The sequence below is a fragment of the Mirounga angustirostris genome, unplaced genomic scaffold, assembly GCF_029215605.1.
Source record: "Mirounga angustirostris isolate CCGP_5_RB_7025 unplaced genomic scaffold, mMirAng1.0.hap1 SCAF_1, whole genome shotgun sequence".
NCBI classification, from domain to species: Eukaryota; Metazoa; Chordata; class Mammalia; order Carnivora; family Phocidae; genus Mirounga; species Mirounga angustirostris.
This window is the reverse complement of record NW_026991709.1, coordinates 12,953,190-12,973,391: the sequence shown is the minus strand read 5'-3', so window position 1 is coordinate 12,973,391 and position 20,202 is coordinate 12,953,190. Positions and strand designations below refer to the sequence as shown.

Here is a 20,202-nt window from a genome sequence, read left to right as displayed (position 1 = left end):
TCCATAACCTGTTCCCTTGCAAAAGTATTTTTAGCCAGCCACCAGAAAATAGAGAAATCTGATAAATTCACCATTCGATTTTGGAGAATAATAGCGATTTATAGCCAACCCGTGAAAATATCTTTATACTTTAAAAGAGGACACTCAGGGGCACCTGGGTGGCTCAGTTGTTAAGCGTCTGCCTTCAACTGAGGTCATGATCCCAGGGTCCTGGGATTGAGCCCCACATCAGGCTCCCTGCTCTGCAGGAAGCCTGCTTCTCCCTCTCCCACTCCCCCTGCTTGTGTTCCCTCTTTCGCTGTGTCTCTCTCTGTTAAATAAATAAATAAAATCTTTAAAAAAAAAAAAAAAAAAAAGAGGACACTCAGCGATCACAACCCCCAAGATGAATTTCTAGTAGTTGTGACATTGAATGGGAATGGGAGCGGGGGTGGTGGGAAATGAAAAGGGCAGGGACCAGGACAAGAGGAGCTTCTGAACATTGTGCATGAATCTGTGTGTGAATTCCAGCCCTTATCCCATATGTTACATTTTATAATTGGGAGGTATGACTCAGTTTTTAAAAATATACTTCTAAATCCATTCAGGAAGTATGTACTGATCCTGCTAGGAAAATACCTACAAGAGTCATGTCCTCAATAAACATGTATTATGTTGGTGATGAGGGTCTTAGACCCAGCTGTAATAGAGGAAAATATTAATTAAATTAAAATACTCTAATTAAAATAAAATACTAGGTTATTGAATTGACAGCCTTATTCTTTGAACAGCAAAATGTAGTAAAATCCATACCCAATTTAGACAGTAAAATATCAAATGATAAATTTCAAGGATATTATGGAGACCAGCCTACCATCTTATCATTGCACAGAAATGTGAGAAAATATAGAAAATTTGAGTAACAAAGTATTCAAATGGATAGACAGTAATAGAACTTTATACCTACAGAGAACATATATTCTTTTGAAATAATATGAAAGTGATAAAAATTGACCACATTCTAGGCCAAAAAGTAGGCCCCAATAAATTTCAAAAAAAAAAAAAAATCAACATTTACAGGCCATGTTCTCTGACCACCAAGCAATAAAATTTAACCTTGATAATAAGAGGATAGGTTTTTTAAAATCCCATAAGGCTGGGAGGGGGGAAACCTTTTACTAAGTAATCCTCGGAAAGCATATGGAAAGTTATGAGAGATTTGAAATGCAGCGAAACGAACACTTTATTTATTTATTTATTTATTTATTTATTTATTTATTTATTGTTGAAGATTTTATTTATTCATTTGAGAGACAGAGAGAGAATGAGCAGGGGGAGAGGCAGGGGTAGAGGGAGAAGCAGGCTCCCCACTGAGCCAGGAGCCAGGCTCCCCACTGAGCCTAAACATGAGGCTCCATCCCAGGACCCTGGGATCATGACCTGAGCCAAAGGCAGATGTTTAATCATCTGAGCCACCCAGGCACACCAAAACAAACACTTTATATAGCAAAATCTGTGTAGACATAGTGCTAGGAGGAAAATTTATAGCTTAAAATACTTTTATCAGAAATCAAGAAAAATTGAAAACAAATGAACTAATAAAGCACGTTCAAATCAAGAACTTGGAAAAAGTACAACAGAAACAACCCAAAGAAATAAGAAGGAAAAAGAAACAAAGACAAGGAGGGAAATCAATTACAAAGAGAATGAAAAAACAACAGTAAAAAAAAAAGAGGGGGCGCCTCGCTGGCTCAGTCATTAAGCATCTGCCTTCGGCTCAGGTCATGATCTCAGGGTCCTGGGATCGAGCCCCGCCATCGGGCTCCCTAGCTCCACGGGAAGCCTGCTTCTCCCTCTCCCACTCCCCCTGCTTGTGTTCCCTCTCTCACTGTGTCTCTCTGTCAAATTAATAAATAAAATCTTTAAAAAAAAAAAAGAAAAAAGAAAAACAACAATAACAACAACAACTAAAGAATATCCAGACACCAAAAGCTGTTTGTTCTTGTTTTTCAGGTTAAGTAAACAAACTTGTGGCAGGATTTTAAGCAATAAAAATATTAAAAACAACTATTCTCAAAAACTTTCAAAACAAAAAGAAACAGATACATTTCTGGAAAAGGGCAAAAATACCAAAATTGGCACAAAAGGCACAAGAAAATTTGAATAGAACAACAATCAAATAAAATGACATGATAACCAAATTTTTCCCAAAGTACAAATGATTTTCCAGGTAAACACTAGCAATCTTTTAGGAAACAGATAATCTCTATCTTACTCAGTTTGCTCCATAAATCAAGAGAGAAGGAAAGCATCCTAACATCTTGTATGAGGCAATAGAACTTAAATACAAAACTAGCTAAGGATAACACAAAGGAAGAAAATGTTGGGCTTATTTCACTTCGGACATAAATGTGTGTAAATGAAATATTAGCTAACTTGAACCAACACTGTCCTTAAAAAGCAAGAAATACAAGGATGGTTTAATATCATATCTATATCATTCACCACATTAATGGATTAAAGCAGAAAAACCAATTATTATCTCAATAGATGGAAAAAGACATTCGAGGGGCGCCTGGGTGGCTCAGTTGGTTAAGCGTCTGTCTTCGGCTCAGGTCATGATCCCGGGGTCCTGGGATTGCCCTGTGTCGGGCTCCCTACTCAGCGAGGAGTCTGCTTCTCCCTCTCCCTCTGTCCCTACTTTTCCTTCCCGCTCATGTTCTCTCTCTCTCAAATAAATAAAATCTTAAAAAAAAAAAAGACATTTGAAAAAAATCTCTATGATTTTTAAAAGTCCCATAAAACTAGGAATAGAGAAAACTTCCTTAACTTTTAAAGACTGTATGGGCCAAAAGCCTGCAGCAACCATCATGCATAATGGAAAAACTGTAAGTGCACTTGAATTGTGACTGAGAACAATAGAAAAGACAGGGATGCCCATTATCTGTGCTGCTATCAATTACTAAAGGTCTTAGGTAAGGAGATGAAGTAAGACAAAAAAATACAAAAGAATTAACAGGAATAAAACCGTAATCTACTTAGAAAATTCAACAGAAACACTAGCTAGAGATGCACAAGGTTGTCAGATGTGAGATCAAATTACCTAGTCAGTGTCATAGCTATACTTTAGCAATAGCTAATTTAAAAATATAGTAGATGAATCACTAAACTGTACCTCTGAAACTAATAATACACTATATGTTAATTGAATTTAAATTACAAATAAATAAAAATAAATAAAAATGCCCCCTTACCAAAAAAAAAAACTAAGAGAAATCAAGACACCATTCACAAAAACCAGTGAATTATCTCAGAATTAAACTAAAAAATACTGCACAGCATGGTTAAGGAGAACACTATAAAAGAAGATCTAACTGAATAAAGAAACATACTGTGTTTGTAGAAGAATGCCTTCATGTTGTAAATCTGTTAACCTCCTAAATCAAGCTATAAAACCACTGCTATTTCAGTCAAAATTAAGAAACTCAATAAATCATGATAACTTTGCATGGAAAAATAAAAGTCTATGAATGGTTAAGTTGAAAAGAATAATGGGGTCTTCCTTATCATGCATGAAGACATATTCAAGGTTTTAATAATCAAATACTGGTAATGGTAAAAGACTAGACAAATAGCCCAGTAGAGCAGAATACAGACTCAAAAACAGAGCCATGTTATGGCGGTATGAGGTGACAACTCCCAAACTGCTTTGCATGCATCCTGGAGTTGAACAAATAAGTAAATGGATGGGGGATGATGCAGGCCAGGCTTCCCACCGTTGGAGAGGAAAGCTACCTATAACCAGGAAGCCTGAGGTGGAATGAACCCTGTGGGACTGGATTGGAGTTAGAGACATCAGTATGATCTCATGATTAGCTGAATATAAACAGAGTTGGATGGGTACAGAAGTAAGTGAACACATGTATTCTACCTTGGTTAGTTGGTACATTTGCATACATTTTTTAGTTCTGTTCACTGATGGGGCCTAAAAGTAGGGATACTCCAGTAGTAATTAGCACACCTGGTACCCAGATCTTGGTTTTTTGTTTTTGTTTTAAAGATTTTATTTATTTATTTTTATGAGAGAGAGGGAGAGAGAGCACGTGCACATGCATGGGGAGGGGAGAGGCAGAGGGAGAAGGAGGCTCCCCGCGGAGCAGGGAGCCCAACATGGGACTGGATCCCAGGACCCGGGGATCATGATCTGAGCCGAAGGCAGAGGCTTAACTGACTGAGCCACCCAGGCGCCCCCGATCTTGTTTTTTTTTTTTTAATTTTTTATTCTTATGTTAATCCCCATACATTACATCATTAGTTTTAGGTGTAGTGTTCCATGATTCATTGTTTGTGCATAACACCCAGTGCTCCATGCAGAATGTGCCCTCCTCAATACCCATCACCAGGCTAACCCATCCTCCCACCCCCCTCCCCTCTAGAACCCTCAGTTTGTTTTTCAGAGTCCATCGTCTCTCATGGTTCGTCTACGATCTTGGTTTTTAATATCATTATCAAATAAAAGGAACTGGGACTCCTTGGAGAAATGACCAATTCTAAGGCTGGGACAGAGCACACATGAAATGAGCCTGGAGCTCTTGTAGCACCATAAAGTACCAAACGCTGGAGGAAAAAAATGGAGAGGGGGAGGAATAGGTCAAAGGGACACAGGAACCAACCAGAAATAATTCCCAGTAGAACAATCTGAGTGATAATGAACATAGTATTAATGAACATAGTATTAGATTATCATCTATGGTATAAAAGAAATATACCTAAGTCTATACTGATATAAAAAATGATCGCATAAATAAATAAACAGGGGAGAAAATCTTCCTTACAAAGAAAGTTTCCTTACAAATCTTTCTTACAAAAATAATCCAAATAATATATGTAGATGCTCCCTGCTCCAAGAAATGGAGCTTAATTCACAGCCCCCTCCCCCCAACCCCGGGGGATACTTAGTGAGTAGCTTCCAAAGATTAGATTAGGAAAGAGGGAAATTGGTGAGTCATAGTGGAGAAACATGGTCAACACTACCTTAACTGAGTGGTCAAGGTTAACATCACCAGTGGTAAGTTCCATTGCTATCATGTACCCTTTGATATGATGAGGACCTCACCTTTATAATATCCTTCCCCAAACCCATAACCCCAGCCCAATCACACGAAAGATGTCAGACAAATCCAAATCAGAAGGATAGTCTAAAAAATACATCACCTGTACTCTTTAAAACTGTCAAGGTCATGAAAAACAAGGAAAGACTTGGAAACTGTCACAGATCAGATGAGACCGGGGAGAATGACAATACAATGCACTGGATCCTGGAACAGAAAAAGGACCCCAGGGGAAAAGCTGGTGAACTGCAAATCAAGTCTGGACTTTACTTAATAGCAGTGTACCAATGAGGTTTCTTAGTTTTAACAAATAAGCATGAAAAGTACAGACATTGGAGGAAACTGGGTGAGGGTGTATAGAATCCCTCTCTTTTTCAGTTTTCTGTAAATCTGGAATACTCCAACATAAAAAGTTTATTGGAAACAAAGACCCATGCATATGTAGCAACTTGACACAGAATAAACATGGCCCCACCATTTTGCAATGGATTTGCCATCAGAACACAGGTGTTGTGAAAACCACTGCTGAATCTAAGCCAAATGGGAAAGGAAAGATTCATATCGACATTGTCACCATTGGACACGTAGATTCAGGCAAGTCCACCACTACGGGTCATCTGATCTACACGTGAGGTAGGATTGACAAAAGAAGCATTGAAGAAGTAAAGAGGAGGCTTCTGAGATGGGAAAGAGGCCCTTCAAGGATGCCTGGGGCTTGGATATGCTGAAAACTGCACATAAGCTGCTATCAACACTGATCTCTCCCTGTGGAAATTGGAGACCAGCAAGTATTATGTGACCAGCATTGATGCACCAGGGCACAGAGACTTTATCAAAAACATGATCACAGCACATCTTAGGCTGATTGTACTACCCTGATTGTTGCTGCTGGTGTCGGTGAATTTGAACCAGATATCGCCAAGAATGGGCAGACCCATGAGCATGCCCTCTGGCTTACACACTGGGCATGAAACAACTAATTATTAATATTAACAAGATGAATTTCTTCAGCCAGAAGAGGTATGCGGAAATCGTTAAGGAAGTCAGCACCTACATTTAGAAAAGTTGGCTACAACCCCAACACAGTAGTATTTATGCCAACTTCTGGTTGGAATGGTGACAACATGCTGGAGCCAAGCGCTAACACGCCTTGGTTCGAGGGATGGAAAGTCACCCATAAAGATGGCAACGCCAGTGGAACCATGCTACATGAAAATCTGCGTGGCATCTGCCACAACTCATCCAACCAGCAAGCCCTTTCATCTGCCCCTCCAGGATGTCCACGAAATGAGAGGTACTGGTAATGTCCCTGTGGGCCCAGTGGAGTCTGGCGTTCTCAAACCTGGCATGGTGGTCACCTTTGCTCCAGTCAACATTATAACTGAAGTCAAGTGTGTTGAAATGCACCATGAAGCTTTGAGAGAAGCTCTAGCTCTTTCTGGGACAATGTGGACTTCAATGCCAAGAACACATGTCTGTCAAAAATGTTCATCACGGCAACATGTCTGGTGAGAGCAAAAAGGACCCACCAATGCAAGCAGCTGGTTGCATGGTTCGGGTGATTATCCTGAACCATCCAGGCCACATCAGTGCTGGCTATGCAACTCTGTTGGATTGTGATAGAGCTCACACTGTTTGCAAGTGTGCTGAGCTGAAGGAGATTGATTGCTGTTCAAGGAAAAAGCTGGAAGATGGCTCCACATTCTTGAAATCTGGTGATGCAGTCATTATTGATATGATTGCCGACAAACCCACGTGTGTTGAGCACTTCTCTGACTATCCTCCTCTGCGTTATTTTGCTGTTCCTGCCATGAGACAGACAGTTGTTGTGGGTGTCAAAAAAGCAGTGTCCAAGAAGCCTACAGGAACTGGGAAGGTCACCCAAGTCTGCCCAGAACACTCAGAAGGCTAAATGAATATTATCCTGAATACCTGCCCCCCACATCTTAATCAGTGGTGAAAGAATGGTCTCAATTAGCCATTTAAATTTAATTGTAAAAGACTGCTTGGTGATAATAATGTATCATAAAACTTCCAGAAGGAAGGGAGAATGTTTTGTGGACCGTGTGTGTGTGTGTGTGTGTGTGTGTGTGTGTGTGTGTGTGTGTGTGTGAGAGAGAGAGAGAGAGAGAGAGAGAGAGAAAGAGAGAGGGAGAGAGAGAGAGGGAGGGAGGAGAGGGAGTTTTAAGTAGTTTTTACAATTAGTACTTTTTAAAAACAATTTCATCTATTTATTTGACAGAGAGAGAGAGAGAGAGGGAGAGAAAGAGAGAGCACAAGTAGGGAGAGTGGCAGGCAGAGGGAGAGAAGCAGGCTCCCTGCTGAGCAGGGAGCCGGATGCTGGGATCATGATCTGAGCCAAAGGCAGACACTTAACCGAGTCACCCAGGTGCCCCTAGAATCAGTACTCTTTAATGGAAACAACTGGACCCAAAATCTGTCACACAATTTTGAAACCCATTAAAACCAAGTTTAAGACCAAAAAAAAGTGGCCCAGTGTGCATGCCTCTTAGCGATGTGACTTTGTGTTTCCTCCCTCAGGAGGGAGAGGCATTTCTTCACATGCCCAGCAGCCATCTGGATTTTGAGGTCTCTGGGAGCAGCTCAGTACCACAACACTGTCATCTTCTCCTCAGCTGACATCCCCTCTCAGAGCATTGCTGGCTTGCTGGTTTAAGTCGTGACAATGTTGTGCATTTGCATTATTTCATTTACTGTCATTGGTCTTTAGTTTTCAGTTTACTTCCTTTTGTGTTCGTTAACATTTGAATTACATCCACATTGCCATTTTGCTTTGTTACTATTGAAATAATCCTGGACCACTAATTTCGACCTAATTGTATTTTCAGAGGGGTTTGTGTTGGGCAAATCACCTAAAGTGCAGGAAGAACGATAGAACGGCTGGCAGGTTGCCATGAGTGCTCTGAAGATGCATATAGTGGGTCATGGTGATTGGCGTGGACAGAGAAGGACAGACCCTGAAAGATTAGGGAGAAGAGCCACGGCAACCCGTGAGGAAAAAACATTCCAGGTAGAAGCTACAGGAAATGCAAAGGCCCTGAGGTGGGAGCGTGATCAGAGAGCTCAAGAAACAGAATAGGGGCTAGCTTGTGTGCAACTGAGGTCACTTGGAGAGTCAGGTGGGAACAATTCATGGAGCCCTTGAATTAGCAAGGTGAGGTCTTCGCTGTATTTGAATTGTCTGGATTTGCAGGTCCCAAACTGGGGGCCAAAGGACTGAGAACGCCACAAGAAACTCACAGGTTGGAATATTTTTATAAGTTAAAAGAAACACAGCAATTTCTGAGATCTCTTGCAAACTACTAACTCAAGGTAGTTCATAGTTTCAACATTAGATTGTGCTGCTTGTCTTCTGATGATGTCATAGCTTTGCAAAGCTGGGATTTCAGTGGTTACTTTTATTTAAAGCCAGTACCAAGAAAAATGAACATGGAACAGGAAATAAAGATGGAAGTCTGTGATCTGATTTCAAGGTTGGAGAATCAGTGATGTGCCCAACAGGTGCACATACCTCAATAGTAAATAACTGTGGTAATGATGTGGGAAACAAAGGCAGAAGAAAGATTATTATATTTCCTTACTACGTACAGCCCCCTGACAAGTTCTTGAAACAGGCAGAGTGACGTTCCCCTAGGGACTCAACTGCCTGGATGTTAATACTTTGCTAAGGGCGAAAGCTAATCCTAGCCCCGCCCCCCATCCAGGATCCTGTAAGTCTACTTTAACATATAAAAATGTTAAACATTTATATGTTTATATGTATTTTGTTTAACATATAAATACAATGTTTATATGTTATATAAATAACATATAAATCTCTAAACCCCCCAAGATACATGTTGACAATCATCTCCCCAAACATATGGCCCACTGATATACATCTGAAGGGTCTCATGAGTCAGGTTTTATTAGATGGTAATAAATGACCTTTTCCCAACAATAGCTAGCCCCCTTAAGGTCCTGGAAACCTTGCTTCCAAAATTCCTTAGAGACTTAACGCTCTCCCTAACCCCCTCCCAACTTGGAAGTATATAATGGGCCACTCCTCATGACCCCAGCGCAGCTATTTCTGCCCACGGGTCCCGTCCCCGTGCTTTAATAAAAACACCTTTTTGCATCAAAGATGTTTCAAGAATTCTTTCTTGGCCATCGGCTTCAAACCCTAATGTCTTTCCTACATCAGTTATATAAGAATAAAAGAAAAATATTTTTCTTTCAATAAACATGTATTTTTTTTCCCAAACAGTACTTAATTGTTGGAACAGAAATACTTTCGTTAAGTTTGGCTCTAGCTATTAAATAAACAGAGCAGTTCAGGTTTTTGTTTTAACATAGAGATTCTGTGAAAAATCAAGAAGACACTAAGGGCACCATGAACCAAGTTCTATGTCCTTAATCGGAACTCACTTTTGTTGATTCTGAATTCCTGTCAATGGACTTTAATTTGTTTTCCCTTTGGTACACGTTCTCTCGGGAATGACATTTAAATTTAAAAAAATTTTCGTGTACACCCATATTCATAGCGGCATTATTCACAATAGCCAAGAGATGGAAGCTCCCCAAGTGTCCATCAACAGATGACTGGCTAAACAAAATGTGATATATCCATACAATGGAATATTATTCAACATCAGAAAGGAGGGACATTCTGACACCTGCTACAACAGAGCTGAATGTTGAGGACACTATCCTAAGTGAAATAAGCAGGTTACGAAAGGACAAACACTGTACGATTCCACTCAACATTGAGCGTCCTCAATGTTGAGGACACTATCCTAAGTGAAATAAGCCAGTTACGAAAGGACAAACACAGTATGATTCCACTCATGTGAGGTACCGAGAGCTGACAAAGTCATAGACACGGAGAGTGGGATGGTGGGTGCCAGGGACTGAGGGAGGAGAAACGGGGTGTTAGTGTTTAAAGTGTTTAGTATTTCAGTTTTTGAGGATGACAAAGTTCTGGAGGTGGATGGAAGGGATGGTTGCATAACCAGATGAATGTGCTCAAGACCACTAAACTCTACACTTAAAAATGGTTAACATGGTAAGTTTTATGTTTTGCATATTTGACCACAATAAAAAATTATTTTTGAAAATTCATGGGCTCCTGTCACCAGTACTAAGACATAGATTGAGATTCTCACCTACAGAGGGCGCCATTGACAGATCCTAGTGGCATTTCCTTGTCTGGTGCACAGGAGCTGGACCTTCTGGAGCTGCAGGTGTCTCCCTTCCCTGTGCCTCTGCAACAGTCCTGGGCCTCCCAGCAGAGCCCCCACCTTCCTGAGGCTTTTGCTGAGGGTTTTTACCACTGCTGACCAACGGGAAACCAACTGGGCGTATGCATGACCATCCCCTTCTCTTCTTTAGGGGAGAGACAAAGTCACAGAGGGGGTGATGTAGTGCATCCATACAATGGAATGTTACTCAGTCCTTGAAAAACAAGGAGACTCTGACAGGTGCTACAACATGGATGAATCTTGAGGACGTTATGCTACGTGAAATAAGCCAGCCACAAAAGGACAAATACTGTATGATTCCACTTATATGAGCACCTAAGGTAGTCAAACTCATAAAGACAGAAAGTAGAATAGTGTTTGTCAGGTCCTGGAAGGAGGGGTGACTGGACAGCTAGTGTTTAATGGGGACAGAGTTTCAATTTTGCAAGAAGAAAAAGTTCTGGAGGTGGCGTCAGATTTGGCTGCCATTTTGGAGGAAAGCCGGGTCCCAAGCACTCAGAGAGCATTGGGGGGGGACAGGGACACTTCTGGGCAGAGGAAGAGGGGAGGAGGTGAGCCAGGCCTGAGGAGCCTGACAGAGTGGACCAGAGGTGGGGAGAAAAAGAGGATATTAAAAAACCAGGACTGGGGACAATGTCCTAGCCAGTTCACAGGAAAAGGAAAACAAAATCTGGTAATAAAACCCTTTTCAGTGTCCCACCAGGGGACCAGGGTCACTGTCATTGAGATGGATAAGTTGGAAACTACTTTCCTTCTTACCTAAGAAGGGAAAGTATATTTGGTCACAGAGACATTTCCAATGGTTCAAATGGAAGTCAAACACTGTCTTATGCTCAATAAATAATAATACACTAAGTCTCCCATGAAATGGTTATATTTATTATCATGGCTACCATCGATGAGGCTTCCACTCTGACTAGCCTTTCAGCTATATTAGCTCTAAACGGTACCACTATCCCCACATAAGTATCCAGAGCGGCAGAGCTGGGCTTCGAACCTCTGTGCCTGAGCTCTGACCACAGAACACATACAACTAACCATTGCCCTACACTCTGCCCTACACCTGTAGGGCAAGCTTGGTTTTCAGAGCTACACGGACTTCTTTCCAACATACTACAGAGCTTCCTTCCCTCAGCACACTTTCCTTTCTGATGGCAGACAGCTGGGTAGGATGGGTGCCCGGCCCCCAACAGGGAAGGGAGGAGAAGACAAGAGGGTGGAGAGGGGGTTAGGGGTTTCTGGAGAAGACTAGGGTCTCTCTCAGGCAGACCTGGCTTCCTGCAGTGCTGCTGAAGGCAGCAGAGAGCAACCTCAGAGCTTCCATGGGGACCTAGCACCTTCTAGTCTTGAGGGGGAAGGGTCTGCTCTCTTTCAGAAACTGAGCTCACTGCTTTGGATACTTGGGAAGTTTTACACTGAAATCCCCCATGGATCAGAATTCACTCATTCGCATTGCTCCAAGGACCCCCAGAAGTCTGCTTGCATCGCATTCTTCTTTTAGAAAGAGAAAAATATGACTGACATAGAAACAAACGGGTAGCATATCCAGAAATGAATGAAAAGATGTATTTGAGAAAATGTCAAGGAATGTCAAGGAATCATATAGATTTAGCCCAATTTCCTGAAATCCTACATCTAATTTAAATAGGTTATGGGCTCTTGGAGCCCAAATGGACTGCACAGCCCAAGCTTTTCGTCTTGCAGATGTGGAAAACGAGGGCAGGGAGGTCAAATGCCTCTGCATGTGGCAGAGTAGACCCTATTGCACTTGATGCCTTTGACCTTGGACGGACTGCCGTATAGTCATCAGTTGGCATATTCTTAAAGGCCTCCTTCTGTAGGCCCCCTCACATCCTTCCTAGTGCCCCCTCCTCCCCCAGCCTTCAGTCCTCAGTGAGCAGGCTCTTTGCTATTGATGTAGCTATTTGCTGTCAGCTCTATAAACAAACCACCATTTGTTGCTTTCTAAAAATAAGCCTTTTTTGGGTGCCTGGGTTGCTCAGTTGGTTAAGCGACTGCCTTCGGCTCAGGTCATGATCCTGGAGTCCCAGGATCGAGTCCCGCATCGGGCTCCCTGCTCGGCAGGGAGCCTGCTTCTGCCTCTGACCCTCCCCCCTCTCATGTGCTCTCTCTCTCTCATTCTCTCTGTCTCAAATAAATAAATAAAATCTTTATAAATAAATAAATAGATAGATAGATAGATAGATAGATAGATAGATAGATAGATAGATAAATAAATAAATAAAAATAAGCCTTTTTAGCTCTGGACAACATTCGGCCTCGCTCTCCTGGGCTGAAAGGTTGGTCTCTTTGAGGCTGACAAATGGTGGCTTATGTCTTCTGAGAATGGCAGTAGCCTGTCTTTGTTGAAAGGCCAGAGCTTTACCTCGATGGCCCAGGAGAGAAGCCGGCCGCAGCACGGGGAGTCTGAGCACACAGCCCACAGACAGCCTCCAATACAGGCTTGGCTCCGTGGGGAGGGAAGGAGCCAGGGTCTCAAAAAAAGGAGGAAAAGAGGCATGTCCCTCAGAGCTGGAAAGAAGGGACAGGATTGCTTCCAAAGAGGAAGGGCGGTGGGGGTGGGGGGGGGAAGGCATGGAATTAACAATGTCCCACAAAGGCTGCCTCTCACACAGAATGAAGGTGGCAGGTACAGGGGCGCTTCTCACACTTGTGTGCAAGGAGGGGCAAGACCACGCAATAGAAAGGAACGCTTTTACTCCATACCGGTGTCCATCCCGGATTTCTGCGTCTTTGCCGGTTAAGAAAGCTTCAGATTCTGCCACAGATGGTCTGTTTGACTTTGTGTGGTCAGTTTCCACGTCTGAGATCTAGAGACAGTGGTAACATCTCGGCCAGCTTCGCGGGCACGTGACCTGTGCAGCCGCTCAGGACCACGTGCTGGAAGAGCCCGTGCTCGGTTTACATGCTCTGCTGTCGCTGTCTTGAAATTCTTAATTATTTTTGGACAAGAAACCCCGAGCTTTCATGCTGCACGAGGCCAGCGAATTATGTAGCCGATCCTGGTTAGGTGCTAACTGCGGGGCTGCTATGAGTAGGGACGTTTCAGAAGCGCTCTTGCTGGGCTCATCCTCACTCATCACACTGCATTCGCTTTGATTCCGGCTCCTGGAGTCGTGCCGGATAACCAAGTGGCTCCGACTGCTTGTGATTTTTAAAATTCCATCATAGGAGGAAGAGTACGGGGGAGGTGGGGACTGTCTTGGTGGGAAAGGTCATTTCTCTTCATGCCCCAGATGGATTTTACAAGTTTCCCTCTCTTTGAAGTGTGTGTCCGCCCCCCATTTTCCTGTCCTAAGAGTTTTTATGGTGCCCCAGAGTTGAGGTATTCGACTGTATAATATTTAGAGAGAGGGAAATCGGGGATAGGCAGTAACTGGTTTCCATTTGGTTGGGGCACAAAGGGACTTGGAAGTGTGGGGTTCAGAGAAGAAGATAAATGGAATTCTTTAACTTTCTCATGAGATTCCAAAAATCCTTAAAGAGATCAGATTAGGACTAAAATCTGGCTTTGCAGCAAGTAGCTGAGGGGCAAAGCTGAGGGCAGCCGGGAATTGTCCTTCAGGTTCCTCTCTCCTGTGTCCCCCAGTAGCCTGGTCACCCAGCACTGTCCACCCCCTCCCAAGGCCTTTCCAATTTGGCTACTTGCCCCTTCTCTCTGGGCCTGCAAAGCCCCAGCCCCAAAGCATAGCCATAGCCTCCTGACTACACATCCCCCCAGCCATCCCCTTGAATCCACTCTGATGTTGTTATTGTTTGATTAAAAAAAAAAAAAAAGCTTTATGGAAATATAATACACATACCACGCAACCCACCAATTTAAAGCATAGAGTTTGACATTTTTTGGAATACTGCATTATTAATTTTCTGAAGTTATAAAACCCTATAGAATTTGCTATTTCAAGGGTACAATTCAGTGGTGTTAATTACATTCACCATGTTGTGCAACCATCCCCACTATCTATTTCCAGAACTTTTTCATCACCCCAAACAACAGCTCTGGACCCATTAAGTAATAATTCTCCATTCTCCCTTCTCCCTGCTCTTAGTAACCTCGAATTTACTTTCTGTCTCCATGAATTTGCCTTTTCTAGATATTTCATGTAAGTGGAACCATACAATGTTTATCATATTGTGTCTGGATTATTTCACCTACCATAATGTTTTCGAGGTTCATCCATGTTGTAGCATGTAGCATGTATCAGAAATCATTCCTTTTTACGTCCACATTTTGTTCATCCACTCATCTGACGATGGGTACTTGGGTTGCTTCTACCTTTGGGCTATTGTGAATAAAGCTGCAGAAAATATTGTCTTGCAAGTATCTGTTTGAGTCCCTGCTCTCACTTCTTTTGGGTATAAAATCCCTGGACCCACTTTTGACCCCTCCAGTCCAGTGACACTCAGCAGCCAGACCAATCTTTTACCAACACACACCTGATCACCTCACTCATCTGCTAACAACATTTTGGTGGCTTAGGATAAAGACAGGAATGCTCACAAGGACTTAGGGTAAAGATGGAAGTGCTCACCAAAGTCTCTGGATCCCTGAGCTCTGGCTACCAACAACTCCACATCACCATGCCCCACCCTTTGATTTCTGCCCTGTTCGCTCTAGACTTCTCTCCATTCTTCTATGGAATGCTCCTTTTGGATTTCATACATGCTTGTCTCCCTTCCTTCCTTCGTTCCTTCCTTCCTTCCTTCCTTCCTTCTCCTCCCCCTCCCTCCCTCCCTCCCTCCCTCCCTCCCTTCCTTTTTTATTTTAAGTAGGCTCCAAAACAGGGCTTGAACTCATGACCCTGAGATGGAGACCTGAGCTGAGATCAAGAGTCAGATGCTTAACTGACTGAGCCACCCACGTGCTCCACTGGTCCCTTTTTCTAAAATGTTCACCCTCCCAAACACCTAGCTTTGGCTAGTTTTTGCTTGGTAAACTCCTCCCACCTTTCCTATCCATCTTACCTTAAAAACAAAACAAAGGAACAAATGAACAAACTAAAAACCAGAAACAGACTCATAAATACAGAGAACAAACTAGTGGTTGCCAGAAGGGAGGGGGCTGAGAGGATGAGAGAAGTAGGTGAAGGGGATTAAAAGGTATAGACTTGGGATGCCTGGGTGGCTCAGTCAGTCGGGCGTCTGCTTTCGGCTCAGGTCATGATTCCGGGGTCCTGGGATCGAGTCCCAGAGTGGGCTACTTGCTCAGAGGGGAGCCTGCTTCTCCCTCTGCCGGCCGCCCCTCTTGCTTGTGTACGTGCTCTCTCCCTGACAAATAAATATATAAAATCTTTAAAAAAATAAATAAAAGGTACAGACTTCCAGTTATAAAATGAATCAGTCTTGGAGGTGAAAAGGACAGCATGGGGAATATAGTCAATAATATTGTAACAACATATGATGACCGATGGGGACTATACATATGTGGCGAGCATTTTGTAACATAGAGAATTGTCTCATCACTATGTTGTGCACCTGAAACTAACAAAACATGGTATGTCAAATATACTCCAATGAAACATTTTTTTTAATTTAAAAAGTCCCTAACGCCTCCCTCTCCACCTCCCACTCAGCTCCCCCTCTCTTTTGCTCTGTGTCCCCTTTTAGTTTATGATCCTCTAGTCACTGTCTGTCTTCCTGTCTGTAATAATGACTAATATTGACTGAGCATTTACCAGCTCCAGGCCCTGTCCTACCCATGTCACCTGTATCAACTAATTAAAGTGTCACAAGCCTGAGACTTTACAGAGAAGGAAACCATGAGGGTGCATGGTTAGTAACGGAGCCCACACCGGCACCTGGAAACCAGTTAATGCCTACACGACCATAGCAGCATCCCCCAGCCCTGTGGGAGCAAGGTTCCCTGACTGTGCTAGCCCCCACAGCCCCCAGCACACACCAGTTCATACCTAACCCAGATGGGTGAATGGCTGGGATGCAAACTACACGAGGGACCCGAGTTTTGAGCAAACATTACTTACTCAGTGGCTCCTAGTGCTAGGCATCCTTACCTATCCTCCCAGCCTCAGTTTCCCCAACCTAGAAAGTGCACACTAATATTTATGTCCAAAAGTTATTGAGAAGGTTGACGTTTGTTTTTTGTTTTAAAGATTAAAAGAAATTAATAATCTCTATACCCAACATGGGGCTGGAACTCACAACCTGGAGATCAAGAGTTGCATGTTTTACCCTCCGGCCAGGCACCCGGAGAAGGTTGAGTATTTTTTTTTTTTAATTAATTAATTTGACAGAGAGAGACACAGCGAGAGAGGGAACACAAGCAGGGGGAGTGGGAGAGGGAGAAGCAGGCTTCCCGCGGAGCAGGGAGCCCAATGCGGGGCTCGATCCTAGGACCCTGGGATCATGACCTGAGCCGAAGGCAGACGCTTAACGACTGAGCCACCCAGGCGCCCCGAAGGTTGAGTATTTTAATATAGATTTTAAAAATTCATTGTGCCTGGTAGAATGGGTCCCACTGAACAAATACTGAGGTTTAGCATTTGCCACCCCACCTACAGACAGGGAGGAAAGGGCCAGAAATACCAGTTCCTCCGACGGAGCCCCTGGCGGAGCACTGTGGGACTCCAAGTCCTCCAGCCCTTCTGGATCCTTGCGGCGCATCTCTACGAGGGTCCCACAGGTAGATCGGCGCGTCTGGGTTTTCTGTCCCCAAGCCTCCCCGCCGCTGCACTGTGCGGCCCTGGCAGTGGGGAGCCGGCTGGGGCAGTACGCCTGGTCCCGCCCTTGGGCCTCATTATCTACGTTTCCGCTTCAGGCCCGCCGAGAACTTGGCAGGGCCTCCCCGCGGTGTTCGGGAACACTTTGTGCCGAGCGCTCGCCGGCCCAGCCCTCCTCCCTGCCGCCGGCGCTCGCCCAGTCCGCGGGGTTTGGGTCGCTGGGGCCCCCTGGTTCCCGTACCCTGCGCGCAGCCACGAGCCCCCACGCGCTCCCACGCCCTTGTCCTCTGTACCCCCGAGCCCGGGTCGCGCAGTCCGCTCCTCGCCCACGGGCTGGGCCTGGGTCACACCGCGCGTAATCGAGAGGTTCCGAAAGATGCGGTGGCCCATTTTAAAACAAAGCCCAATTATTAGCGCTCGGTGCTATTTATGCCAGGTCAGTGTCAGAGCCTCTGGGCGCTGCGGACAACCAGTACCCCAAAGAAGCGTAGTCGGAGCGAGAAGAAAGAAACCGCCTCTGGAGCCATCTGACCCGCTTTGAAGCCCCCGTCCCCGAACCCTTCTCGTTCCCGTCCTGGCTGCGTTCGCTTGGGCAAAGCGCGGGGCCTCAGTCTCCTCCTCCGTGAAATGGGGATAACTGTGCGTGCTTGGTAATGCTACACGAGGAGCGCCGCAGGTCGCAGGGACATCAGTGCTGGGGTCCCACACCCCCAGGACCCCACCTTCCCGCGGCCCCTGCCTCGGCCCCGCCCCGGGGGCCCCTGGGCTCAACTCGCGGCGCTGGCTCCAAAGTGCGTCACGGGCACGGGCCGCGCTCCTCCCGCAGCCAGGGCGAGGCTGGCACCGGGCCAGCGCGGGCCGGGCCAGGGGTGCCGGGCAGTCTCCGGGGCGGGGACCCAGGCGTGCAAGGCGCTCGAGTTGCGCGGTCCTTGGTGCGCTGCTGGGGGCGCCCTCCGCGGCGGGCAGCGCGCCAGGGACCGGCCTCCGCAGCCGCCGGGCGCGCGAAGGCTACACTTTCCCTTCGGCCCCCCTCGTTTCCTCCCGCGGGGCGGCAGCGGAGATTTCCTCTCGGGGAAACTACGCGAATCCTTCCCGGGGCTCCTCGCCCCGCCCCACTTCTCCGCCCCCTCCCCTTTGCTGGGGAGTTGGTGCCGACCTGCGCTGGGAAGAGGCTCTGGCAGCCTGAGCCGGGAGGTGGAGGTGGCGGGGCGGGGGGCGGGGGGGCCGCGGAGCCGCAGGCCACCGACTCGCCCCGCCATGTGACGCTGCGCTCCGCCCAGGGACCCCCGTCGCGCCCCGGGCCCGCGCCCGCGCTGGGTCGCGCCGGGCACCATGCTTCTGCCTGGACACGCGCGCCCGCCGCCCGCCCCGCAGCCCGCGCAGCATCCTGGGCTCCGCAGGCAGGTAGAGCCTCCCGGGCAGCTCCTGCGCCTCTTCTACTGCGCGGTCCTGGTCTGTTCCAAAGAGATCGCGGCGCTCACGGACTTCTCCGGTAAGAAGCGCCCTCCCTCGCCCCGCGCCCCCCGCGCCGCGGTGCGCCCAGGTGAGCCCTCGGCGGGGGGCAGCCTTCCGAGGGGGCACGGCCGGGTTGGATTGAAGTTGAGGCACGCTCATAGCCAGTTTTCTTGCCTGGTGGGAGCCTTTGGCATAGAGGTGGCTGCGTGTGGAGTGATGGCACAGGAGCCCCTCCCCTCCCCAAGGAAGTGTGTGTGTGTGTGTGGGGTAACATATTTGGAGTTTCTCCCCCTGCTATTTACCTCGTCAATTTCCCCGCATCGGGTCCTGGCATCAGGGACCCGACTCTGACGGATGCATGTCCCCTGGAGGCTCCTAAGCCCTGTGCCGCGCCCAGCGCCGTACAATCCACGTGCTGGTCCGAGGAGTTGCACTTGGTCTGCCACTCGCATGGTCCCGGTGCGCCCCAGCCAGCCTCTCGGGTACCCATGTAAGGAGACTAGCCCAGGGGACGTCTGACCTGAAGTCTGAGCCGGCAGGCAGGGAGGGAAGCCCGCCGGGAGGTCCGTGTGCCAGATGAGCAGAAGTTTACAGAACTGACACTGGAGGGCGGGGGCGGGGGGGTCTTGACTTTACCGCCAAAAGGTACCAGCGCCCCCGCCCCCTCCAGTCCCAGTCTCCTTTACAAAAAATAATGACTCCCTCCTCCCAGTAAACGGTGAGGCTTTTCTTTGGGGAGACTCACACAGAATCTCCCGCAGCTGATACCAGTTCTGGGGTTGTAGGTGTGACTCCACGAAGTGAGAGAAGTTTCTGGGTTGATGACGGCTGGAGGAGCCACATTTTTGTATTACCGATGCACTTGCTTAGAGCAACAAAGTCCTTGCAGTTGTAACCGACCTGGGTCTCCCTCTGGTGAAGCTGGAGGCCTTCAGCCTTCCCCAGCCCCTGCCCAGCCCAGGAGGCAGCTCTGAACCCCCCTCTCCCCCTTCTCCAGGGATCTTCTGCCAAGTCCAGGCTTTTGCCTGCAGGGTCTTTTGCAATCTAATCATGGTAAACGGAGTCACTGCTCACCCCGCTCTGTAGGAGACTAGTACATGGCAGAGAACACTGGCAAACCAGAAGCTGAGTTGGGTTTCTAGTTTACTTACAGAGAATGTCATTGTTAGCTGAGAGCTCTTAGGTCAGAGGTTCTTTGCTTTGAATATTTAATATCAAGGCAGTGTTTCTACCTAGCAAAGGAAGCCAAGATATGCCTATTTGGCAAGCAAACCGTGGTCCTTAAAAATCAAGCACCACAGGGTCAGAATGCTGTGGTAAATGTGCTAGGGAAATGCTTTTCAAGTGCTATTGACTTTTTTTTTTGGTAATAGAACTTTTCTTGGCTGCTCAGAAAGTTCTGTATTTGCTGATTTAAGCTATGGAAAGCAGTTCTGAATCCGCCACCCTCTAGCTCTGAATATTGTGGAGAAAGCATTGAAAGCTGACAAGCCTTTTTTTTTTTTTTTGGTGACATCATTGCAACTGAACAAATACTGCTTTAGGTTAATTGCGGTGTAACCATTAGATTGTTTTCACAGATTATAGACACTCAGAGTTTGTTTCTTTAGTGAAGCAGTTGCAGTATTTGTGGCCGTCTGTAGGTTACCACCCAAGTTTGGAATTGTCTGTATGTAGCGACTATTCTAGAAGATGTGC

At 46.0% G+C, this 20,202-nt stretch overlaps 1 protein-coding gene, 1 long non-coding RNA gene and 1 pseudogene across 9 annotated transcripts in view; 2 read left to right on the top strand and 1 right to left on the bottom strand.

The window, feature by feature from the left end:
* The first annotated feature begins 6,272 nt into the window (after window positions 1-6,272).
* On the top strand, window positions 6,273-7,094 carry LOC135362423 (elongation factor 1-alpha 1-like; annotated as a pseudogene).
* A 49-nt stretch (window positions 7,095-7,143) lies between these two features.
* Window positions 7,144-17,839, bottom strand: LOC135362719 (uncharacterized). The gene is made up of 2 exons (XR_010407727.1): window positions 16,916-17,839; window positions 7,144-14,670 (listed from the first exon to the last, which is right to left on the bottom strand). It is a non-coding gene; the product is annotated as an uncharacterized LOC135362719 (long non-coding RNA).
* Window positions 17,840-17,980: 141 nt separating this feature from the next.
* EVA1C (eva-1 homolog C) overlaps window positions 17,981-20,202 on the top strand; it is a 72,864-nt gene continuing 70,642 nt past the window's right edge. For 2 of the 8 annotated variants that reach the window (XM_064579495.1, XM_064579487.1), the window contains exon 1: window positions 17,982-18,592. In XM_064579495.1, coding sequence (XP_064435565.1) covers window positions 18,382-18,592 — 211 coding nt within the window. In that variant the 5' untranslated portion in view covers window positions 17,982-18,381. Of the gene's footprint in view, window positions 18,593-20,202 lie in introns of all 8 variants that reach the window. The other 6 variants (XM_064579492.1, XM_064579474.1, XM_064579471.1 and 3 more) reach the window with 6 other exon arrangements.